This window comes from Mauremys mutica, chromosome 1, assembly GCF_020497125.1.
Source record: "Mauremys mutica isolate MM-2020 ecotype Southern chromosome 1, ASM2049712v1, whole genome shotgun sequence".
In the NCBI taxonomy this organism is placed as follows: domain Eukaryota; kingdom Metazoa; phylum Chordata; order Testudines; family Geoemydidae; genus Mauremys; species Mauremys mutica.
The window spans coordinates 228,627,332-228,647,490 of NC_059072.1; the positions used below are offsets into that span (position 1 = coordinate 228,627,332).

At 38.8% G+C, this 20,159-nt stretch overlaps 1 protein-coding gene across 3 annotated transcripts in view; it reads left to right on the forward strand.

The window, feature by feature from the left end:
- Window positions 1-20,159, forward strand: part of FANCB (FA complementation group B) — a 30,706-nt gene that overhangs the window by 2,497 nt on the left and 8,050 nt on the right. For 2 of the 3 annotated variants that reach the window (XM_045028583.1, XM_045028658.1), the window contains exons 2-6: window positions 5,971-7,001; window positions 8,962-9,114; window positions 9,672-9,764; window positions 16,596-16,724; window positions 17,378-17,541. In XM_045028583.1, coding sequence (XP_044884518.1) covers window positions 6,078-7,001; window positions 8,962-9,114; window positions 9,672-9,764; window positions 16,596-16,724; window positions 17,378-17,541 — 1,463 coding nt within the window. In that variant the 5' untranslated portion in view covers window positions 5,971-6,077. Of the gene's footprint in view, window positions 1-4,563; window positions 4,680-5,970; window positions 7,002-8,961; window positions 9,115-9,671; window positions 9,765-16,595; window positions 16,725-17,377; window positions 17,542-20,159 lie in introns of all 3 variants that reach the window. The other variant, XM_045028499.1, reaches the window with a different exon arrangement.

Below are 20,159 nucleotides of genomic sequence, written 5' to 3' on the forward strand. Positions count from 1 at the left end.
GTTTTGTTGTGAACTCGGGGCTCCCGGAGCTGCTTATCTAAAAAACAAACACAGCTCCTGTTTGCTGTGAATGAGGCAGGGAGGGGGATTAATGTCTACAGCTAGTGTTTGCTTGAGGAGAGAAACAGCACAGCGGCAGGGAGGGGAAAGGGAGTCCGTCGGAGCAGCTGCTTATCTGGTCTGCAGGCTAACTGCATTTAAGAGTGAATGAGGGATCGGGGAAATGGTCAGAATTTGCAAGGCAGGGAGCTGACACAGTGTCGGCTCCAAAAATCCGCGCGCTCTCTCTCTCTCTTCTCCCCCCCCCCCATGCTCCCTGTCACACTCCACTCCACCCCCCCTCTTTTGAAAAGCACGTTGCAGCCACTTGAACGCTGGGACAGCTGCCCATAATGCACCACTCCCAACACCGCTGCAAATGTGGCCACACTCCAGCGCTTTCCCTACACAGCTGTACGAAGACAGCTGTAACTCCCAGCGCTGCACATCTGCAAGTGTAGCCAAGCCCTTTGTTTGTACAAGTTACTAGTACATGTACTAATACAGGTTAACAAATTACTTGTAACATGGTCTTTTATAAATTGAATGTGGTCACTTTTGTTTTTGTGGGACTGTTAATGAAAAAAAATGTATCCGTGAAAACTTGAACTAAATTTTTACTATAAATGTTTTACAACAAATTTCAATCAATTTCTTTATCTATTATCTCTTATTATTAGTGTGCTATTTGTGAATGGTAACTTGTAGCCATGTTGTATTTCCAGGGTGGATTTGATTTAAATCACTATCAGGAAGACTCGATTTAATCATGGATTTGTACATAAAAGTGCATCCTTGTGAAGAATATGTATTAAGGTTATAACAACCAACAACTCAGAGATAGATGAAGGTTTCATCTTTAGAAGGTACTCACTACAGTGATTTATTTTGAAAACTTGTCTGGTTAGTTTTACAGCTATATCAGAAAATGAATGATTGGTTATTTCATTTACCAAAGGTAATTGAAGCAGATATTTATGAAGTCATTGGGAGGTGAACTATCTCCAACTCAACAGGTTAATCATTAATATTTGGAGGATTTTCTTGCCATGCTGGTTTAGAAGGAGACCATAACCAGACAGACATTTACATGGTTTTATTTAACCAAAACAACAACATTATGTATTCTGGATTTTTTTCTTCAACAGCAAACAGATAATATTTTAACAAAACAAGCATATGAATTTTTGAATTTAGTTAAACATTCAAGTTTTTTAAAATCAGGTTTGTTTTAGTTAAAATTGTTTTTATTAAAATGGTTAAATGAAATGTTTAAAAAAAATTATTAAATCGACTGTGTCAGCCAGGTCAACATGAGAAATTTAAAATACTGGCTTCTGTAGCTAACTCAGTTGTCTTCACCTTCATTTTCCTGTTTCTTCATAATCTGGAAAAGAAAAACAAGCTTTCCTGCTTTTTCAGATCCCAAACGATTTTTCAATTTGGAATGAATTAGTCCAAAGGAAGAAAATATTCTTTCTACACCGACAGAAGAAGCTACTGCAGTTAAGTGAGATTATCACTTCAACAGTCTCTGAATCCAAGTGCTTAAGTGACTTCCACCAATTCACTAGTGTGACTTTCTTTAAACCACCATCAGCAAACATATTTCTTGAATGGTTCACCTTTAGCTCTGAAGTTTATTATAGTTGGCATTATGGAGGGATGATTGTTGGATGTCCATGGCATTAGCCAACTCCTCTTCTTCAGCAGTTAAGGTTTGACCCTGGTACCGAGTATTGAAAATATTTGCAAGAAAATGAGCTGGAGGTAGTGCTTGTCCCATTTGTTTTTTTAATGCTTGTAATTTAACTCTGTCAATGCATATTTCTCTTTTTAAGATCTCACTCAGTTCCTTCCAGATTTCAACAGCATTAGCAATAAAACAACTATTTCCCTGCATTTTGTTCAAGGCTACAGAAATAGGCTTCAGGGTACTCAGAATGTGTTCAACATTTCTCTTAAGCCCAATGCTGAGAATTTTAGCTGTGACAGTGCCGTATATTTTTTCACGATTTTGTTCACAAACTGTCATTAGATTAGTCCAGTTCTTGATACAGTGCTCAAAATAGTCCACTACTGAGTTCCATCGCACGTCTTGTGGGAGAGTTAGCTTGGTTCATCCCACTTTTTTCAGAGCAGCTGCTGCAAAGTGGTTGTTACAGAAGTATTTTGCAATTTCAACAACATTAGCCTTTATTTCTGGAACACTGACATCTTTGGCTAGGAGGTGCATCAAATGAATACTGCAACCATATGTTATTAGCTTGGTACTCTCCTCTAAATTTCTTCTCATCTTGGATACATTTTCAGCATTTTCTGTGACCAAGCTGTGTACTAGACATTTGAATTTTTTTTCAGAGTTTGTTACAGCTTTTACTGCTACTTGTAAGTATTCTGCTGTGTGTGCATTTCCTGATGTATCAATTGTTTCTGTAAGGAAGATGTTTCCTTCTTCTGATGTCTCATAAGCATGTACAACAAGCTCATTGTGGACATTGCTCCACTCATTAAGACTTCGGTTAACAATTTTACCCTCTAGACCTTCTGCACACTGCTCAATTTCTCTTTCATACACTTTATCCAGCAATTTGTCTGCAACATCTACTCTGTTGGGTGGACTGTATCCTGGTCTTAGTGACTGAACCATGTTAATGAAGTGTGGGTTCTCAATCATACAGAAAGGAGAGGTTGTTGCGTAAACAAACTGGGCAATTTTTTCATTAGTTACCTCTTTTTTTAATCTTCTGGTTCTTATCACAAACTTACCTATGGTGGTTTCTGGATGATGCCGATTTTTTTTTTCTTTTTGCTCTAGGTGATATACTGTGGCTATGTGACATACATGGTGTGACTGAAACACTATCATTGGCAGATAACTCTGAAACTATAGAAAATTATGGTGATCTTGAAGGTGGATAGTCTTCAGAATCCTGTATGTTGAGGATGGCTTCTCCTAAACAAAATAAGTCAATGCAGTTATTTAATTATTACTATATTGCTCATTTAGTATTACTCACTGCATTCACTGACACTCAATACTACTTTAAAGGTGAAATTGTAAAAGGAAGATCTGCCTATTTCAGCTATTTATTTTTTTTATCACAACTGCATCTAAAATGATAGTACCATAGAGTAACAACTATATTTTTGGCTCAAACATGAGAATTAAAGAATAGTCGATGAGGAAGACAGGCAGTCCTTAAGAAAGAAGTATGAAATAAAAAAGTTTACAACCCTGAAGATCCTGCATGTTCAGACATGTCCCTTTCATCATCTTCAACACAGCATCCTCCTGAGAAGGAACACTTCTCATGATGATGTTTCATTTGGGCAACCAGGCCTTGCATTTCTTTGTTGCACTGTTTTCATTTTTCACACATGCCTGTCTTACCCACAGGTAGAGGAACTTCATTCAAATATTCCCAAACTGGGTCTGTTTTACAGCCTGCTGCCATTACAGGCTTTCCCTTCTAGTGAGAGAATGGTATGGTAGATCTCAAATCAATGAAGGCTACACTCAGAAAGACTTCTGGAATATGCTGCTCAAACAGTTTCACTTTTGTTTCTACTGCCTGTCCCTTCCATCTCACATTTATCTCCAAACTTCTTTTCCTTCTCCAGATCTATTCTGCCCCCAACTATCTTCTATTCTTGAACTTTTTGAAACTTTGCACTTTTAGAGAGAGATTAAGGGATTGACTCTGTGTATGCAAATTTGCAGGGGGACAATAGGGTTGAGGTCTGTTATTTCTCACCTCTAAATAAATAAATAAATAAATAATATATTAAAACATGTTTTCTGTTAACAAGCATGTTATCTCTGGAGACACAAATCCACAGTTTGAGAACTGCAAAACTAAGCATCTCTGATGGTATCTTCTAGACTGACCACTGAGTACCATTGGGTAGATAGAAAGATTAACCTAAATAATCTATACATCAACCCCTGGAACCCCATAAAATTGGGTACCTAATCCATGAACTACTAGAATTCATTTACAACGCTTTTCTTAAACATTACATGAATATATTGTCTCATAGTATAGAATTAGAATTTATACTCTCTGTTCCATGTTGAGATATCTTTGAGCTATAATGTATCTTAATTAAAACTGGATAGGGTTTTTCCTCAAAAAGCATTTTATCAGAAAAATCAAATTTAAATAAGAAGTCTGATTTTTTTTTTTTTTAAATTTTAATCATTGTTTTTTATCCACTCCATGTATTTCTAATTTCATCTAGAAAAAAGATATAGGTGGAGAAGTGAAGACAGGAGTGGAATCGTCCTCCCTTCTTTCAGTGCACACCTGGAAGAAAGTTTGCACATACATGCAATTGTCTACATAAAAGCTCCTAACTGTCTCAAACTGCTGATCAGTTTTCTTTAAACCTGGTTTGCTTTTTAAGCGTCAATAAAAACTAATATGCCAAGTTTGAAGTGTCTTGGTTTGGATGTGTTTGTTATCCAAGAACAAAACTTCTGAATGGAACTTATGGGGAAAATGTGTTGTTTTTTCTCAGAAAAGCTCAACTAACTTGGCCCAGATTTGGATGAAAAAAATCACTTTCAAACTACATTAAGTTGAAATGAGAAATATTACAAGAAAAGCAATTTTGTTTGACAAGCTTGTGAGCAGGTGAATTATAGGGCTTAGTGTGGAAGTAATTCAGTATTATTAAAATGGTTGCTACATATTTTAAAACATATATTTTTCACAATGTGTAGTATTGATTTTTTTTTTAAATGCAGCTCAGAATTCAATTTACTTTCCCAATATCTGCTTGTTTCCTTGCTAAAAATAAACTAGATATAAATCAAGCTGTTTTCAGTTGCTATTGATTTGTGGGACCAGCTAATGGAAATTAACCTTTGTTTTTCTCAGGAGCTTGCTAAGAATATGTAGTTGGGATATAAATTGTGACCTGTCACTTGGCTTAGGTTTCCTCCATTCTTACATTTTGTCTAGAAAAGGTTTTGCAGGCAACAATGATAGTTGTATTCTTATTCTGTAAATAAAGTCTTTTTATGTAACTGTGCTCAAGAGTCCATTAATGGCTATTAGCCAGGATGAGTAAAGAATGGTGTCCCTAGTGTCTGTTTGTCAGAGGGTGGAGATAGATGGCAGGAGAGAGATCACGTGATCGTTACCTGTTAGGTTCACTCCCTCCAGGGCACCTGGCATTGGTCACTGTCGACAGACAGGATACCGGGCTGGATGGACCTTTGGTCTGACCCAGTGTGGCCATTCTTATGTAATAAATTCTTTAAATGTAAATAGAATTATGCCTGAGTAAATAGTTTGGGAGTTCTTGGAGTTGCAATTTCCTGATCTGTTTAATTTCTTCCTAGAGCTACCTTCTTGAATTTTCATGATTCCATACATGTGAAACAACTTAATAGAATTTTGTTATCAAATAGCTTAAATGAAATACGTTATTTTATGTTGTAGAATTGATGGCAGCCAGTAAATTAATAATTTTGATAAATAATGTTAAAAACTAAGTAAAAGATATTTTGTCATATTAAGAGTAAAAATATTAAATCTCTACCGCATAATATTACTGATTACCTATATTTGATTAAAAAGTTGCTAAGTGTGATTCTAGTCCTGCATTTGTTAGTGTGGCAAACATCACATTAACGCCAGAATTTTATAGTAGGGACCATATGATTGACTTGTAACCAGTAACCAATAGCTCAGTGGTCTGAGCATTGGCCTACTAAACCCAGCGTTGTGAGTTCAGTCCTTGAGGGGGCCATTTAGGGATCTGGGGGAAAAATCTGTCTGGGGATTGGTCCTGCTTTGAGTAGGGGGTTGGACTAGATAACCTCCTGAGCTCCCTTCCAACCCTGATATTCTATGATTCCATGTGCAATCCTTGTAATTTATATTCAATTAATCTAAAAAGCTTTTATTTCTTTTGTAGATTGAAAAAGATCGATTGGGTTACAAATTTTGTTCAACAGAAAAATTATCCTAATGAAAAATGGAGAGATGTCCAGAATCCATATAGTGGAATAACCATAAAGAGAAATGTTATCAGATGAACAAGAAAACATCTTATCTTACAATGGAGAAGTCCTCATTTTTCAGCTGTCAAAAGCAAAATGTGCGGCTGAAAAAACAACAAGATTACATGTCAACAGAATGGCATATGACAGTGGCACTAAGCTGTTTGTTCAAAAATCCTCAGGACTGTTCAGCAAGCATGGTGGGAGCTTGAATATTGAAATTGTTTGTTGCCGCTGTACAGCAGACTTCAGAACAGGAATTAATCTCCCCTGTATTTTGATGAGAGAGAGAAAAAATAATAGTGTTTTCAAATACTTCTTATTGTTGCTTCACAGCTCCAACAAATTTGAACAATGCTTAAATTTTAAGTTGGACTATGAATTGAAAGATGATATAAGGTTGCTTAATGGTCCAACAGTATTATGGAGACATGCGAAAAAACTCTTTTATGTCTCTACCAAAACTTGCACAGTGCTAAGTGCTTCTGTTCAGTTTTCTTCCATTGAATGGGTGGATGAGATTGAGAATGAAGGCATCATAGTATTAGGGACAAGAACTGCTTGTTTGCCAGAAGAAAAAGATGGGCAAACACTTTCGTTATCAGATGGAGCCATCTGGGGTAGTGAGTTCGTTGTATATGCAATTGAAAATCAGAAAATATTAACTGGCACCTGTTTTCTGCCTCATGCCTATAGCAGTGTGATATCTTGTGTGCATGTCTGCAGGACTGCGATATCAAGAAGCCAATTCAGAACATCAGTTGTTGCCATCACCCACAAAAAACAGTTGATTTGGTTCCAAGATGGTCTTCCTAAAGGTACCTGCCAGCTTCCATATGAGGAGCCCTGTTCAATACAAGTAGCGACAACAAGCAGAAATGACGTGCTGTATGTTGTGTCATTTGCTTCTGGAAATGTCTGTGCTGTGCAGAGAGACAGCTTTCAGGTATTGTGGTTTTATATAGCTAGAAACAATGGAAATTTTTAAGGGTTCTATTTCCTCTCCCCATCTACATTTGTAAGTCAGGTTCCCACGAGAGAGAGGTTAGTGTTCACCCTCTGCTCCTCCTTATGATGCTTCCACTAAAATGACCTAAATACAGTAGAGTACATCTTTCCTAGTGTTGCTCTGTGATTTGTCTAAAAAAAAAAAGTAAATGATTCAGTTGCTTAATTAAAAAATTGAGACTTGGCCAGTGTCCTTATTTCAAAAGTTGTTTATAATAAGAATTGCCCATATAGCAAGACTCTGTTATGAATGTTTTTACATAATCCATTTTAGAAAACTGAACTGAATTGATATTGACCCCAAATTTAAATTTGCTGCTTGAATTTTACTAACTTTCCCTGACATTTTGGCAACAAAGAAATGCAGCAGGTGAAGCCCATGGACATTTTTTGGCTTTAGTTTTTGTAAATTCATGAGGCAGTGTGAATTATTAGTGTTTTCTTGATATGCTGCCAAAGCTCTGCATAATTTTGCTTTATTTGGAAACTTTTCGTTTGCCTTCAAAGTGCACAAAATACCCTTTTTGTTCAGTTTTTTGCATTTAATGGACCTAATTGACATGAACATTTAATTTGATATTTTTGTTTGTAATTTGAGCTTTGAGAGGGAATATGGAGGGCTCTAAATGCCTGAAGTTATCATCTCCTTAACTGTTCTGTGTATAAGCTAGTTTTCCATACGTGGTGCAGAATTTAGCTCTACAACTATCTTAATATTGGTGGGAATCACATGACTAAATCACAGGTCTCAATAAATTCTGAAAATTCTTATTGTAAATTATATTTACGAATAAGCACTCAAAAGTTGCAGTATTTGAAAGACGTTATCTGGAAAAGAGGACTTTTCTTTTAAAGACATTATATGCACTTTACAGATGGGGAAAATTGAGACAGAAGATAACTGATTTGTCCAGGGTGACACAGCTAGTCAATGATAGAGCTAGGAACAGAATTTGAGACTTTAGCTCACAGAACCATGGTCTAGCCCCTAGACCAGACGTGGGCAAACTATGGCCTACGGGCCAGTCCTGCCCAGCCCCTAAGCTCCTGGCCGGGCATCCTAGTCCCTGGGCCCTCCCCCACAGCCACGCTGCTGTGAGGGCAGCACTCTGGCCTGCCACTCCCGCTGGGCAGCGTGAGGAGCGCAGCTGGCTCTGACCAGGTGTTGCGGCTGCGAGCTCCTGCTGCTGGTAAGGGGGTGGGGACTGGGAGGTCCTGGGGGGCAGTCAGGGAGGAGGGGGCAGTCAGGGGATGGGGAACAGGGAGGGTTGGGAGTGGGAGTCCCGGGGGGGCCGGTCAGGGATGTGGATAGGGGTTGGGAGGGCAGTCAGGAGACAGGGAGCAGGGGGCATTGGATAAGGGAGTGGGATCCCGGGGGGGGCAGTTAGGGATGGTGGGTCCCGAGAGGGAGTGGTCAGGGGACGAGGCGCAGAGGGCGGTTGGATAGGGGATGGGAGCCCAGGGTAGGGGCCTGTCAGAGGGTGGGGGTGTGGCTAGGGGTCGGGGCAGTCAGGGGACAGGGAGCAGGGAGGTTAGATAGGGGGTGGGGGTCATGGGAGGGGGCGGTTGGGGCAAGGAGAAGTGGGGGTTGGATGGGTTGGAGGTTCTGAGGGGGGCGGGAAGTGGGAGGGGGTTGGGGCCAGGTTGTTTGGGGAGGCACAGCCTTCCCTACCCGGCCCTCCAAACAGTTGCACAACCCTGATGTGGCCCCCGGGCCACAAAGTTTGCCCACCCCAGCCCTAGACTAAAAGTACCTGCTTGTGCAAATAAAGTAATTGCTCTCTTATGTGCTCTTTTAAAAAGTGAATAATCGTAGGCGAACTGTAACAAAATTGAATCTCAAATACAGATGTCTTAGAAAAAGGTGTATACATTTTTAATATTGCATTTAACTGCAGGTTGCTTCCAGATGGCAAGAAGTGAAGTCTGTTCTGGTAGATGACTTTATTGGCACTGGGACTGAACAAATTTTATTGCTTTTTAAGAACAAATCCAATACAGATAGTTTAAGTACATTCATTATAACCGATCTGGGAGAGGTCAGCTATGAAGTAAGTTCAGTTTACCTTTTCTTACCCATTGAGTACATGCTAATGAAATTTCATTAACAGAACCTCAATATATTAATAGAAATATTTCTGCAAAGTGAAGCTGTACATATGCTATCAAGTCCCCTTAAATTTGAATTTGAATACAATGCCTTATGATTTTAATAGTGAAGTTATAACAAACAAGAATCAATTGAAATAACTGTCTGACTTGACGTGACAGTCAATAATAGAAGATCTTTGGGGAAATTAAAATAATGCTGCTGAAAAGGCTTCATGTTGATACTTCATATAGCAACACTCGCTACACTGTTTATTTTCTGGTCAAACAAAGACACTTAATTAAGAGCCTGACACTTGTTAATTAACCTCTCATAAATTGGTCTTTGCAATATTTACCATTAACCTCTAATTTCATTTGGTAGATACGATTTTTTTTTATTATTGCACATTATGGTCCTTGTGGCTTTGTAATTTCTCATCATAGATTCTTCTATAATTGTATGTCAATAAGCTGCACCTTGCTTTCAGCTGGTAGACTAATGTTTTCTTTTCTTTAGAGCAACATCAATTGTAAAGAGGATTTTCCTCCTACGGAAGAACTACAAGAGAATGGTTTTCTTACCATCCAAGCTCTCGAAGCAAGGTTACAGGTTTGCATTCTGTAGCGCTCTCTGTATTTCCTAATATGTAAATTGCTGGGGAGGCGGTGGCGTTTTGTTTTGTTTTTGCTTTTGTTGTTTTATTTTTGTTTTTTCTAAGTTAGAAGTCAAATTCTATTGAGGAAAATAGAAAGGAGCATAAACTCTGGCATGTCAAGGGTAAAAGTGCAATTAGGCAGGCCAAAAAAAAATTTGGAGAGCAAATAGCAAAACACACAGACACTAACAACAACAACAAATGTAAGTGCATCAGAAGCAGCAACCTGCCAAACAATCAATTGGGCTACTAGACAATGGAGGTGTTAATTGAATTCTCAAGGAAGACAAGGCCATTGCAGAGAGGCTAAATGAATTTTTGCATCCATCCTGTAGAGGATGTGAAGGAAATTCCCATACCCAAGCCATTCTTTTTATGTGACAAATCTGAGGAACCATCCCAGACTAGAGATGGTCAATAGAGGTGGTTTTGGAACAAATTGATAAATGGTAATAAGTCACCAGTATTCACCCAAGAATTTCAAAGGAACTCAAATATGAAATTGCAGAACTACTAATACGGTATGTAATCGATTGCTTAAATCAGCCTCTGTCTCAGATGACTGGAGGATAACTAAAGTAATTCAATTTTTTAAAAAAAAGGCTCCAGAGCTGATCCTGGAAATTATAGACTGGCAAGCCTAACGTCAGTACCAGGTAAATTGGTTGAAATTATAGTAAAGAATAGAATTATCAGACACATAGATGAACATAATATGTTGGGGAAGAGTCAACATGTCTTTTGTAAACAGAAATCATGCCTCGTCAATCTATTAGAATTCTTTGAAGGTGTCAACAAGCCTGTGGACAAGGATGATCTGATTGATCTAGTGTACTTAGTCTTTCAGAAAGCCTTTGACGAGGTTCCTCACCAAAAGCTCTTAAGCAAAATAGGCAGTCATGGGATAAGAGGGAAGGTCCTCTCATGGATCAGTAACTGGTTAAAAGATAGGAAACAAAGCGTAGGAATAAATGGTCATTGTTCACAATAGAGAGAGGTAAATAGTGAAGTCCCCCAAGAATCTGTACTTGGACCTGTGCTATTTAACACATTCTAAATGATCTGGAAAAAAGGGTGGACAGTGAGGTGGCAAAGTTTTGCAGACGATACAAAATTACTCAAGATAGTTAAGTCAAAAGCTGACTGTGAAGAGTTACAAAGGGATTGCACAAGACTGGGTGACAAAATTGCCAATGAAATTCAGTATTGATAGGTGAAAACCATACAGAATGATAAGGTCTAAATTAGCCTTTACCACTCACAGAAGATATCTTGGAGTCATTGTGGATAAGTCTCTGAAATCATCTGCTCAATGTGCAGCAGCAGTCAAAAAAGCTAACTGTTTTAGGAACTGCTAGGAAAGGGGTAGATAATGAAACAGTAAATATCATAATGCCACTTTGTAGATCCATGGTATGCCCCCATCTTGAGTACTGCATGCAGTTCTGCTCACCCTATTTCAAAAAAGCTATATTAGAATTGGAAAAAGTACAGAGAAGGGCAACAAAAATTATTAGGGATATGGCACAGTTTCTGTATGAGGAGAGATTAAAAATATTAGGACCGTTCAGTTTAGAAAAGAGATGACTAAGGGAGCATATGAAAGAGGTCTATAAAATCATGAATGCTGTGGAGAAAGTGAATAAGAAAGTGTTATTTACCCCTTCTCATAACACAAGAACTAGGGGTCACCCAATTAATTTAAATAGGCAGCAGGTTTAAAACAAACAAAAGGAAGTACTTACTCACACAACACCCTGTCAGTATACCCATTGCCAGGGGATGTTGTAAAGACCGAAAGTATAACTGGGCTCAAAAAAAGAATGAGATACGGTAAGTTCATGTAGAGTAGGTCCATCAATGGCTATTAGCCAAGCTGGTCAAGGATACAACCCCAAGCTCTTGGTATGCCAAAGTCTCTGATTGCAAGAAGTTGGGACTAGATGACCAGGGATGAATACTCAATAGTTACTCAGTTCTGTTAATTCCCTTTGAAGCATCTGGCATTAGCCACTGTCAGAAGACAGGATACTGGGCTAGATGGACTGTTGGTCTGACCCCGGTATGACCATTCGTACGTTGTATACCTGTTGTAGAACATAAGATAAATTTATGCCAAAAAAAGCAAAAAATAATTTCTGCTGTTAATTGCATCCTATAGTATTGCGCAGGGAGAAATAAATAAATATTAAATATTCTGTTTTTGCATCAGTGGTGGTCCATATTTCATTACTCTGTTAGCCAAGTAATCTTCATTGTCTTTCCTCACATACCTTACTAAAGGTTGGATGTGTGTACCTGAGAGCAGAACTTGAACCTACTAAATTGCAAATGTTCTTGCATCAGAAACAAAACCAGTGGTGTGGAAATATATAAAATTTCTGTGCAATGGAAAAAAATCACAAATGTTTTCAGAGGATTTACTTGTTTCCAACTTAAATCCAGAAAATAAAGGGATTTGGAAGTAATGTTGAAATTAGTCTATCAAAATACCTAAGACCATCACAATGGCCATTATATACACACTGTGTTTAAATACCAACTTAATATTTGAGTGGTTACTCTTGTTGCTTGAGATTCTTTTCTGGCAGGGCAGTTGTAGGCTCTCTAAACAGTGATGGTTTGCCTTAAGAGAAAGGAGGGCACAGTGGTCTCTTAGGTTTTGCACATGCCTAGCAGTCAAGTGATTTGGGTCCTCATTCTGTTTTTCATTCTGACTTGGTCTCTGACCATGGACGGGACACTTAACCTCTTGATGATATTTTCCCATGTGTCAGCAGCTGATTTATGGGGGTAGGCTTGCGAAACAAGTAAGCAAAAGTAAAATGCCTAAACAGAATTGACTAAGAAAAATAATGCAAGCATGAGGGGTGATTTTTCTGAAGTCCAGAACACATCCAGTTTCTTCAGTTTTATCTCCTCAGCTTTCTGTTGGAACCTTATGACCACCATCTTATTCCTCTTTCATAAGCTCCAGTAATGTTATGGTGAAGAAAATTTGGTGTGCCTGGAGTCCTCAGACTTTCTTGATTTTTCTCTCCTACACTCCCCCCCATTCTTTCAATCTGGCTTTGTGATAGATATGGCTCAGCATCTGTAGAATTATTTGATGATCTCATTCTAAAAGAAGAATACCTTACTTTTTTGGTTGTTATATGACCCCATCACTGTGGTATGAGTACTTATATCCATGCTTAATTTATGAGAATTATCACAAGTATTTGTTCCACCTGTTAACTTTTCAAGCTAAGATACACTCCTGGAGTGGCTCTGTGATCTTCTGAGATTGTAAGGGGTATTTTTAGGTAATAGTTTGCTCATCTGCCCTCAGAGGATCACTTATGTTGTGTTCTATAGTTTTCTGCCATTATATCCCTGCTCAACATATATGAAGGCACTGGTAGAGATAATGAAGCAGTCTGCACTGTAATTTATTTCTTTTGTTGTATGTGTAGTAGTACGTAGATGCCCTAATCAGGTCAGGACCACGTTGTACTCATAATGTGATATAAGCAGTATGTAGATGCAACATATGCTTCATCAACCTTTGATGATGCAGGGCTTTATTTTCCCCATTTCTAGTCTAGATAGTGGTTTGGGTGAGTGCTGGCCACAGAAAAAAATGCTTATAGAAAAATATATCCATAGGGTAATCTTTGTATAAGCCTCGAAAGTAGCCTGGACCCTTGAAGCTTCATAGGGCAGTACCTTCCTGTCTGGCCACTGAAGTTTTATAGGTGCCTCCTTCCTGTCTCTCCTACTTTCTCGAAGGCAATAATCTTTGCTTTGAGCCTCATGGACCCGTTGACTCCTTCCATGTAAGATTCTTTATACTGAAAATTTCCTTTTGAGTGCTTTTTGATCTTCATAGACCTGCAATCTAGATAGAGAACCCTGGGATTGTAAAATTTCCATCTTCCTGCTGATTATTATTTTATATAACGTAATTGGCAACTTTGTCTCTTGCTCAAGCGTAGATTTCATCGACAGTCATGAAATGCATCATTTTTGCCAGAAGAGTCCCAAGGCTTCATTTACACTTGAGGGAAATGACCTATGTGAAACATACAAGATTAATTTCTATTCAAAACATTGCTCTCCACTTTGAAATTCTGTGCATCTTAATTTCTTAGATTAGTATTATTGGACAAGTTTTAGAGATCCTACTCTCAACTTAAAGGCATTTCACTGTTTGGATGTAACGTGATAACTTTTGAATGCCACATTGATTAATTCCAAAATCTCAGGGAATTTCTAGGCCTCAAGGGACAGAACCCTATTAATTTGGTGGGTGAAAAGAGGTGCCCACAGGAACCCTGGGGTTGGGGGGAGGGAAGGAAGAATCAGAAAACTGGAAGGGGGAAAATGGAGGGCATGTGGAGCCCTTGGAATATGTTTAGCAGAGCCATAGCTTCAAGCACCTCTGCAATTGTCTATAGATCAAATTTCAGTAAAAGCTTTATTTGGCATGTTAGGGGAGAGGGGTGTGCCAGTTAGTAAAAATTCCATTTAGTTATACTTACCAATGGAATATCAATTTTCAAATAATTAGAATACAATAAAATGAATAAGGTATAAAATAGTGTACAGGTACTCACCAATCCAGTAGTAGTACTGTCCTGCAGAGTAGTTGGTTTCTTGAAGCACTTAGGTGAATACAGGTAAAGTTTTCTATACAGTAGGGTTATTTTATGACACTACATATCACTATGGGCAGCGCATGGCATGCACCCAGATCACTAAAAATATGCTTAACACTAAAATGATACTGAACATAATTTAATCTTTAATTAAGAAGGCACTTCAGGATCTTGCAGTGCCTCAGGGTCATGATCAACATCCATTATCATTGTAGATGTAGAAGGTGTAGGAGATTGGGCTGAATCTGTAATGATCCTATGACACACCCTGGAAGCTGCTTTTTTGAATAAATCCCTGATATCAGTTTGCTTACTTGTCTTCTGCCTATTTTGCATAAAAACAGAGTGCAGAATGTGCAATTGCATAACCTCCTGGGCAGTATACTAGTCCCAGTTACTAGATTGAAGATTTGTATTGGGAGATGCCAGTGAATAGAGCTTTCTGGCTGATAAAGTGCTGGATAACACAATTTTTACTATAGTTGATTGATAGCACCAATTAGGGATATGTTTGCTGGAAAGTTACTATCTCACCTCTGCCCATTGTCCCAAAACAGTTTAACATGTTGATATCCTATGTTCAAATAAATGTTAGTCTCTAAGGTGCCACAAGTACTCCTGTTCTTTTTGCTGATACAGACTAACATGGCTGCTACTCTGAAAGATATCCTAAATGACACATCTCCCAGATAGAAAAAAGAGAAATAATGGTGGGTGAAAAGATGTGCCCACAGGAACCCTGGCAAGAGGGAAAAATGTGGGGTGGACCCTGGTATGGAGGGGAAGGGGGGAAATGGAGGGAGACTGGGGAATGCAGGTGCACATAGCACCTAGAATAGAGGAGTCACAGAGAGTCTTTGAGGGAATGAGAAATGGACATATGGAGCCCTTGGCATGAGGATAGTGAAGGGTTTGCGGTGAGTTCCTGAAATAGAAAGGGATGTGAGGGTTCCAAACAGGGAGCTTAGAAGCAAGAGTGGGGCGTGGTGCATGGAGTTCGGCCTGCAGAAACAACTAAGTGAATGAACCCCTACTTTTATATCTTCACACCTTACCCTTTTGAAAAGATAGCTGTGTCCTGAATCTTGTCTAAAATTCTCTTGATGCTCTTCTAGAAAGCAGGACAGAGATGAAGACACAGCAAAGAGTTTACTAAACAAATACTTGAATACTGCTGCTTTGTCAGGAGGCAGAGCACATTCCAGACTTCTGTGCCAAGATTTCTGGAGAAAAAGCATAGAAGATGCAAATTAGGGTTCAATAATTTATCATGCTTACAGTTTAAATTAGATTACCAGAGGGTCACACTCTTTATTGCTTCTTCAGGCTGAGCTGCACACACCACACATTCCTCCATTGACTCTCCCGCCTCTGTGTGCTCCATGACCCTTCAGTCTTCCTCCACACCATTCTTACTTATTTCATTCCTGTCCCGGAGATAGGTGCATTCAGGGTGTCATCAAACTCTAATGGGATGATGGGCAGAGCTGAGATTATGCCAGAAGGCTGAATAGCTGCCATCAAATGTTTTTTTGACCTATAGACGATTAAAGAGGTGGTTGAAGCGGCTACGTCTACTAACTAGATGCAAGGGACTTGATGGGTCCTTTGCTTCCCCTTCTCTTCTTTCCACCCTTCCTGGTTTTCACCAAAATACTAGATGTCTGCCAATTTCTGCCTAGAAGATTCCAGGCAATTTTGAAATTGATCAGATGGGGCATTCAGAAGTTATGTTAAATACAGAGAAATGCTATCAAGTTAAGTGTAAGGTCTTTGTTCAGTCAATAATCCCTACCAAAACAGGCAAAAAGAACTTTCTATTTAGATAGGAAAAGTGAATCAGGAAGAGATGACTAATTATTTGTGTGGATCTGTGATTTTTTTGAGGATTCAGGAGACGATCTTAAAGCCAAGATACTTTAGGCACTTTTTTTTTTTAAATGTTAGGCACTTAAGTTTGTTTTGTCAACAAAGTGGCCTGATTTTCAAAACATGAATTTCAGTGCCTAACTTCAGGCACCCTATTTTTTAAAAATCTTGACTTAAATGTCTAGAGTGGAATGTCAACCTGAAAGGCCCTAAGGCACTTCCACTTATACTTTGCTGATTTAAGTCTAATCACCATCCTTTTTTATACCTCCCCAGGCTGGTTGCACTTCTGTTCGGGAACTACAGCAGCATTTACGGCTCAAGGAGAAGGTTCTTTTTGAATCTTGCTCCGCATTAATAGATCTTGTCCAAGAGCGAGAGCATATCTTACCAACTGCAGAAGAGGTAAAATAGATTGTGTTGTCATGGTTTCTATATTTTTTCAAAATGAAATATGATCTATTTTAACTGGAGATGGGTATATAGTAGAAAACTGACTTTTCGGTTGTGGGTTGAAAAGGTGACAGACTTAAGGAAACTGACTCTTTAGTATATTGCCCTAGATATGCAGCATATTCAATTAACTTGTACTGGAGCATCTCTATTTTAGGGCATCTCAAGACTCACTTTTCAGTCAATGTCTAGCTAATTAATAGTTTTAGGTACCAAAAGCTATTAAGAAATTAAGAGGGCAATAGGGCAAGACAACTTTTGATCACATAAGCCAGTTGGGTTATGTGGCAGTCCAGGGTTGTTGAAATATATAATCAGTTTCACAATGGAAGGATGAATTTTGAGTTTCTTAATGCATTTGAGGAGTTCATGGCAAAGCACAGTTAGATAAACACATCTTACATTTATTGTAGAGGATAGAATTAGTTTCTGTAGATTTCCATTAATACTTCAGGTATAGCACATTCCAGGTAAAATTCTGTTTCATCCTCATGACCAGCTGAATACTTTTTGGTAATCAGGAAAGTAAAAACACTTAGTTACTGCAGTAAAAGAATTATACTATATGCACTTCAATTATTTAAACAGATATTTTTTTCTGTAAGGAAGGTCTTGTTTCGCTCTGGGATGATACAGAAAATCTTCATCCTCTTGGTAAAAAGAAGACATTGACATCTGAGGTCTCAGAATATCTCATAGAGAAATTATGGCAACGTGTGGTGGATGACAGTTTGGTAATTGGAGTAAAAATAACAGAATCACCTAACTTGTAAGTAAATACATTCTAATAAATTAGTCTATAAGTTGGATCCTGCAGTTACAAAGTTAAAAATTGGACTTGTAACTTTCTGTGCTTTAGAAATCTATATTTTTATGTTATAAACCAGGAGTGGCCAAACTTACTTACCCTCTGGGTCACATATGACAATTTTCAGAAGTTCAAGAGCCGGGACGCACCTGCTGGGGCTCCAGGCTTCATTCTTGTAGGGTGGGAGGGTCTTGGAACTTCAGCCACGCAGGAGGCACCTGCCCGGGGCTCAAGGCTTCAGCCCTGCAGGGAGGGTGATCTTGGGGCTTCAGTTGTGCGGGAGACGTTTGCCCAGGCTCAGGGCTTCAGCCCTGTTCCTGCTGAAGCCACTAGCCCTAGCAGACATGCCCCGTGGGGCTGAAACCCCAAGACCCTCCTCCTCATTGGGCAGAAGCCAAAGGTGCATGGGGGGGAGACACACAGGGTTCCCCGATTTTTGCCAAGATTTTGCTGGTCCCACTCAGTCACATGGTGGCGCCAGGCCCACTCTCTGCATGGCAGTTGGTGGAGCTGGCAAGCTGGGAGCTATAGATGTAGGGAGAGGCAGCGACAAACAGCTGAGAGCTGCAAGGAGAGCTACCGCTTTTGCTGCTTCCTCTCCCTGCAGAGCTAAGATCTGGAAGCTGCGGGAAGGGGCAGCTGAGAGTAAGGGGGGAAGCGTGTCAGGGTTTGGGGGTGAATCAAGCTGTTGCGGGGAGAGGGAACAAACCTTTAGATTGTGCCCCTCCACTAGAAGGCACCAGTTGTCTCTGGCAGAACCTCTAGTTCCACCACCCTGCCGCAGGGCAAACACCCTGATCTCCCCCTGAGCCTGGTGTATGGAGAATACGGAGGGGAAGAGGGGACGTGGGGAGCTCCACAAGCTGCACTTTAACTGTAAAAGAGCCATGGATTAGCAACTCCATTATAAATTTAAATAAATTTTAAACTACATAGGAAGCAAGAAAACTGAACGTAATAATACACTAACTATGTGCAGTGTGGCTACATCAAAGCTAAAAGTTCCTTAACGTTTGCACTTCTGGATTTATTTTTCACTGTACCCTTACTGTTGCCTTAGCATAGTTCCTTCAGTAAATCTAAAAATGTTTGTTTCTGTTTCAATTCTTGGCAAGAGTCCATGTCATTTTAAGAGAAAAGTACAGGAGAAAACATTGCAGACTTTTTGTTGACCATAACATTTGTAACATCTGGCCACGTGACGTGTATCCAGATACTCCGTGTTAGTCTTCTAAATTGAATTATGTTACAGTTTGGTATGAAGTCAAATAAAAATTTGGCAATCCCACATGATTTAAATCAAGTGTAAATAAATTTGTAGCACTTCATATGTATGTATAAATAAATTAAATAAAACTAACTTTCTTTAAAATGGCTTGTTTATTCTGTTATGTATCTTCATTTTCATAGTTAGTTGAACATTGTCCATCCCTAGAGGGTGTTCACTAATATCACTTACGTCCTAGAAAAATATAATTAGCAAGTATTTAATTTGAAAACTTGGTTTAAAGTAAATACTTGAAACTCATGAACTTGACACAGGAACATATATTGCTTGTTAGAGGCAGCGCTCTCACCTTTTGACCTATATATATTCCCACAAGCAATGTGGAAGAAGTTCGGAAAGTTATGCTTTAGGACGATGCCACTGAAAATGTGTCCAATGACTGAGAGAACTGACCTGCTAAGCCCTTTAGCCACTGTGCCTGAGCGATAGGTATAGTCTCTCTCAAGTGCCAAATTGCTATAGCTTTATTAAAAAAAAAAACCTTGACTTCATCTTCATCTCTAAGAGCTACTGGGGGAAGAGGTTGTCTTCACTTTTAAGTTTTAATTTTTAGCTCTGATGGTAGTAATTTGGTATTTAACATAGTAATTGTTTTTAATGGACCACAGAATATTTAATTAGTGATGCCTGTGCCTAAAAACATTTCCCCTTCCTTTTGAGCAAAATTGCAGTGTTGTATTGTAGCATAAGATGTTACCTCACTGCAAAGAAAACTCTTAAACACGAGTCTTTTAAATCTGACTCATAGCTTGAAGCTTAGTTGACTGACGAAATTAACAAAAACATTGTTTCAAGTCATTTAAGGGCCCTTGTGAGAGAACAGTACATAGTTATATTAAAGTGAATAGAGCATTTCACAAATTTCACAGAGCACTGTATCATATCTATTAAGTTAAATAGTGTAGTAATTTAGAATCTTAATTTGAAATTCACCCACTATTTGAACAAAACTACATAGACGTTTCTAAAATTAAGTGTGGAGTAGCAGAAGGGCCCTATCCTTCAACAGATTTTAAAGAAGGAAAGAATGTTGCTGTTCTGCATGTTAGACTGCATTATAAATACATATACTTTTTAAAACAAAATTTAAAAATAAACTTTAATTATTCATCTACACAAACTTGTAACTGGGATTTTCAGTGACATCTAAGAGAATTAAGCACAGAGATCCTATTAACTTCCAATAGGAATTGGACACCTAGCTCCTGTAGGCTCGTCTGAAAATCCCAGCCTGTGTTTTTGAAACCTAACTCCATGCATACTGTGTTGGGTAAAGTATATGCTAAAATAT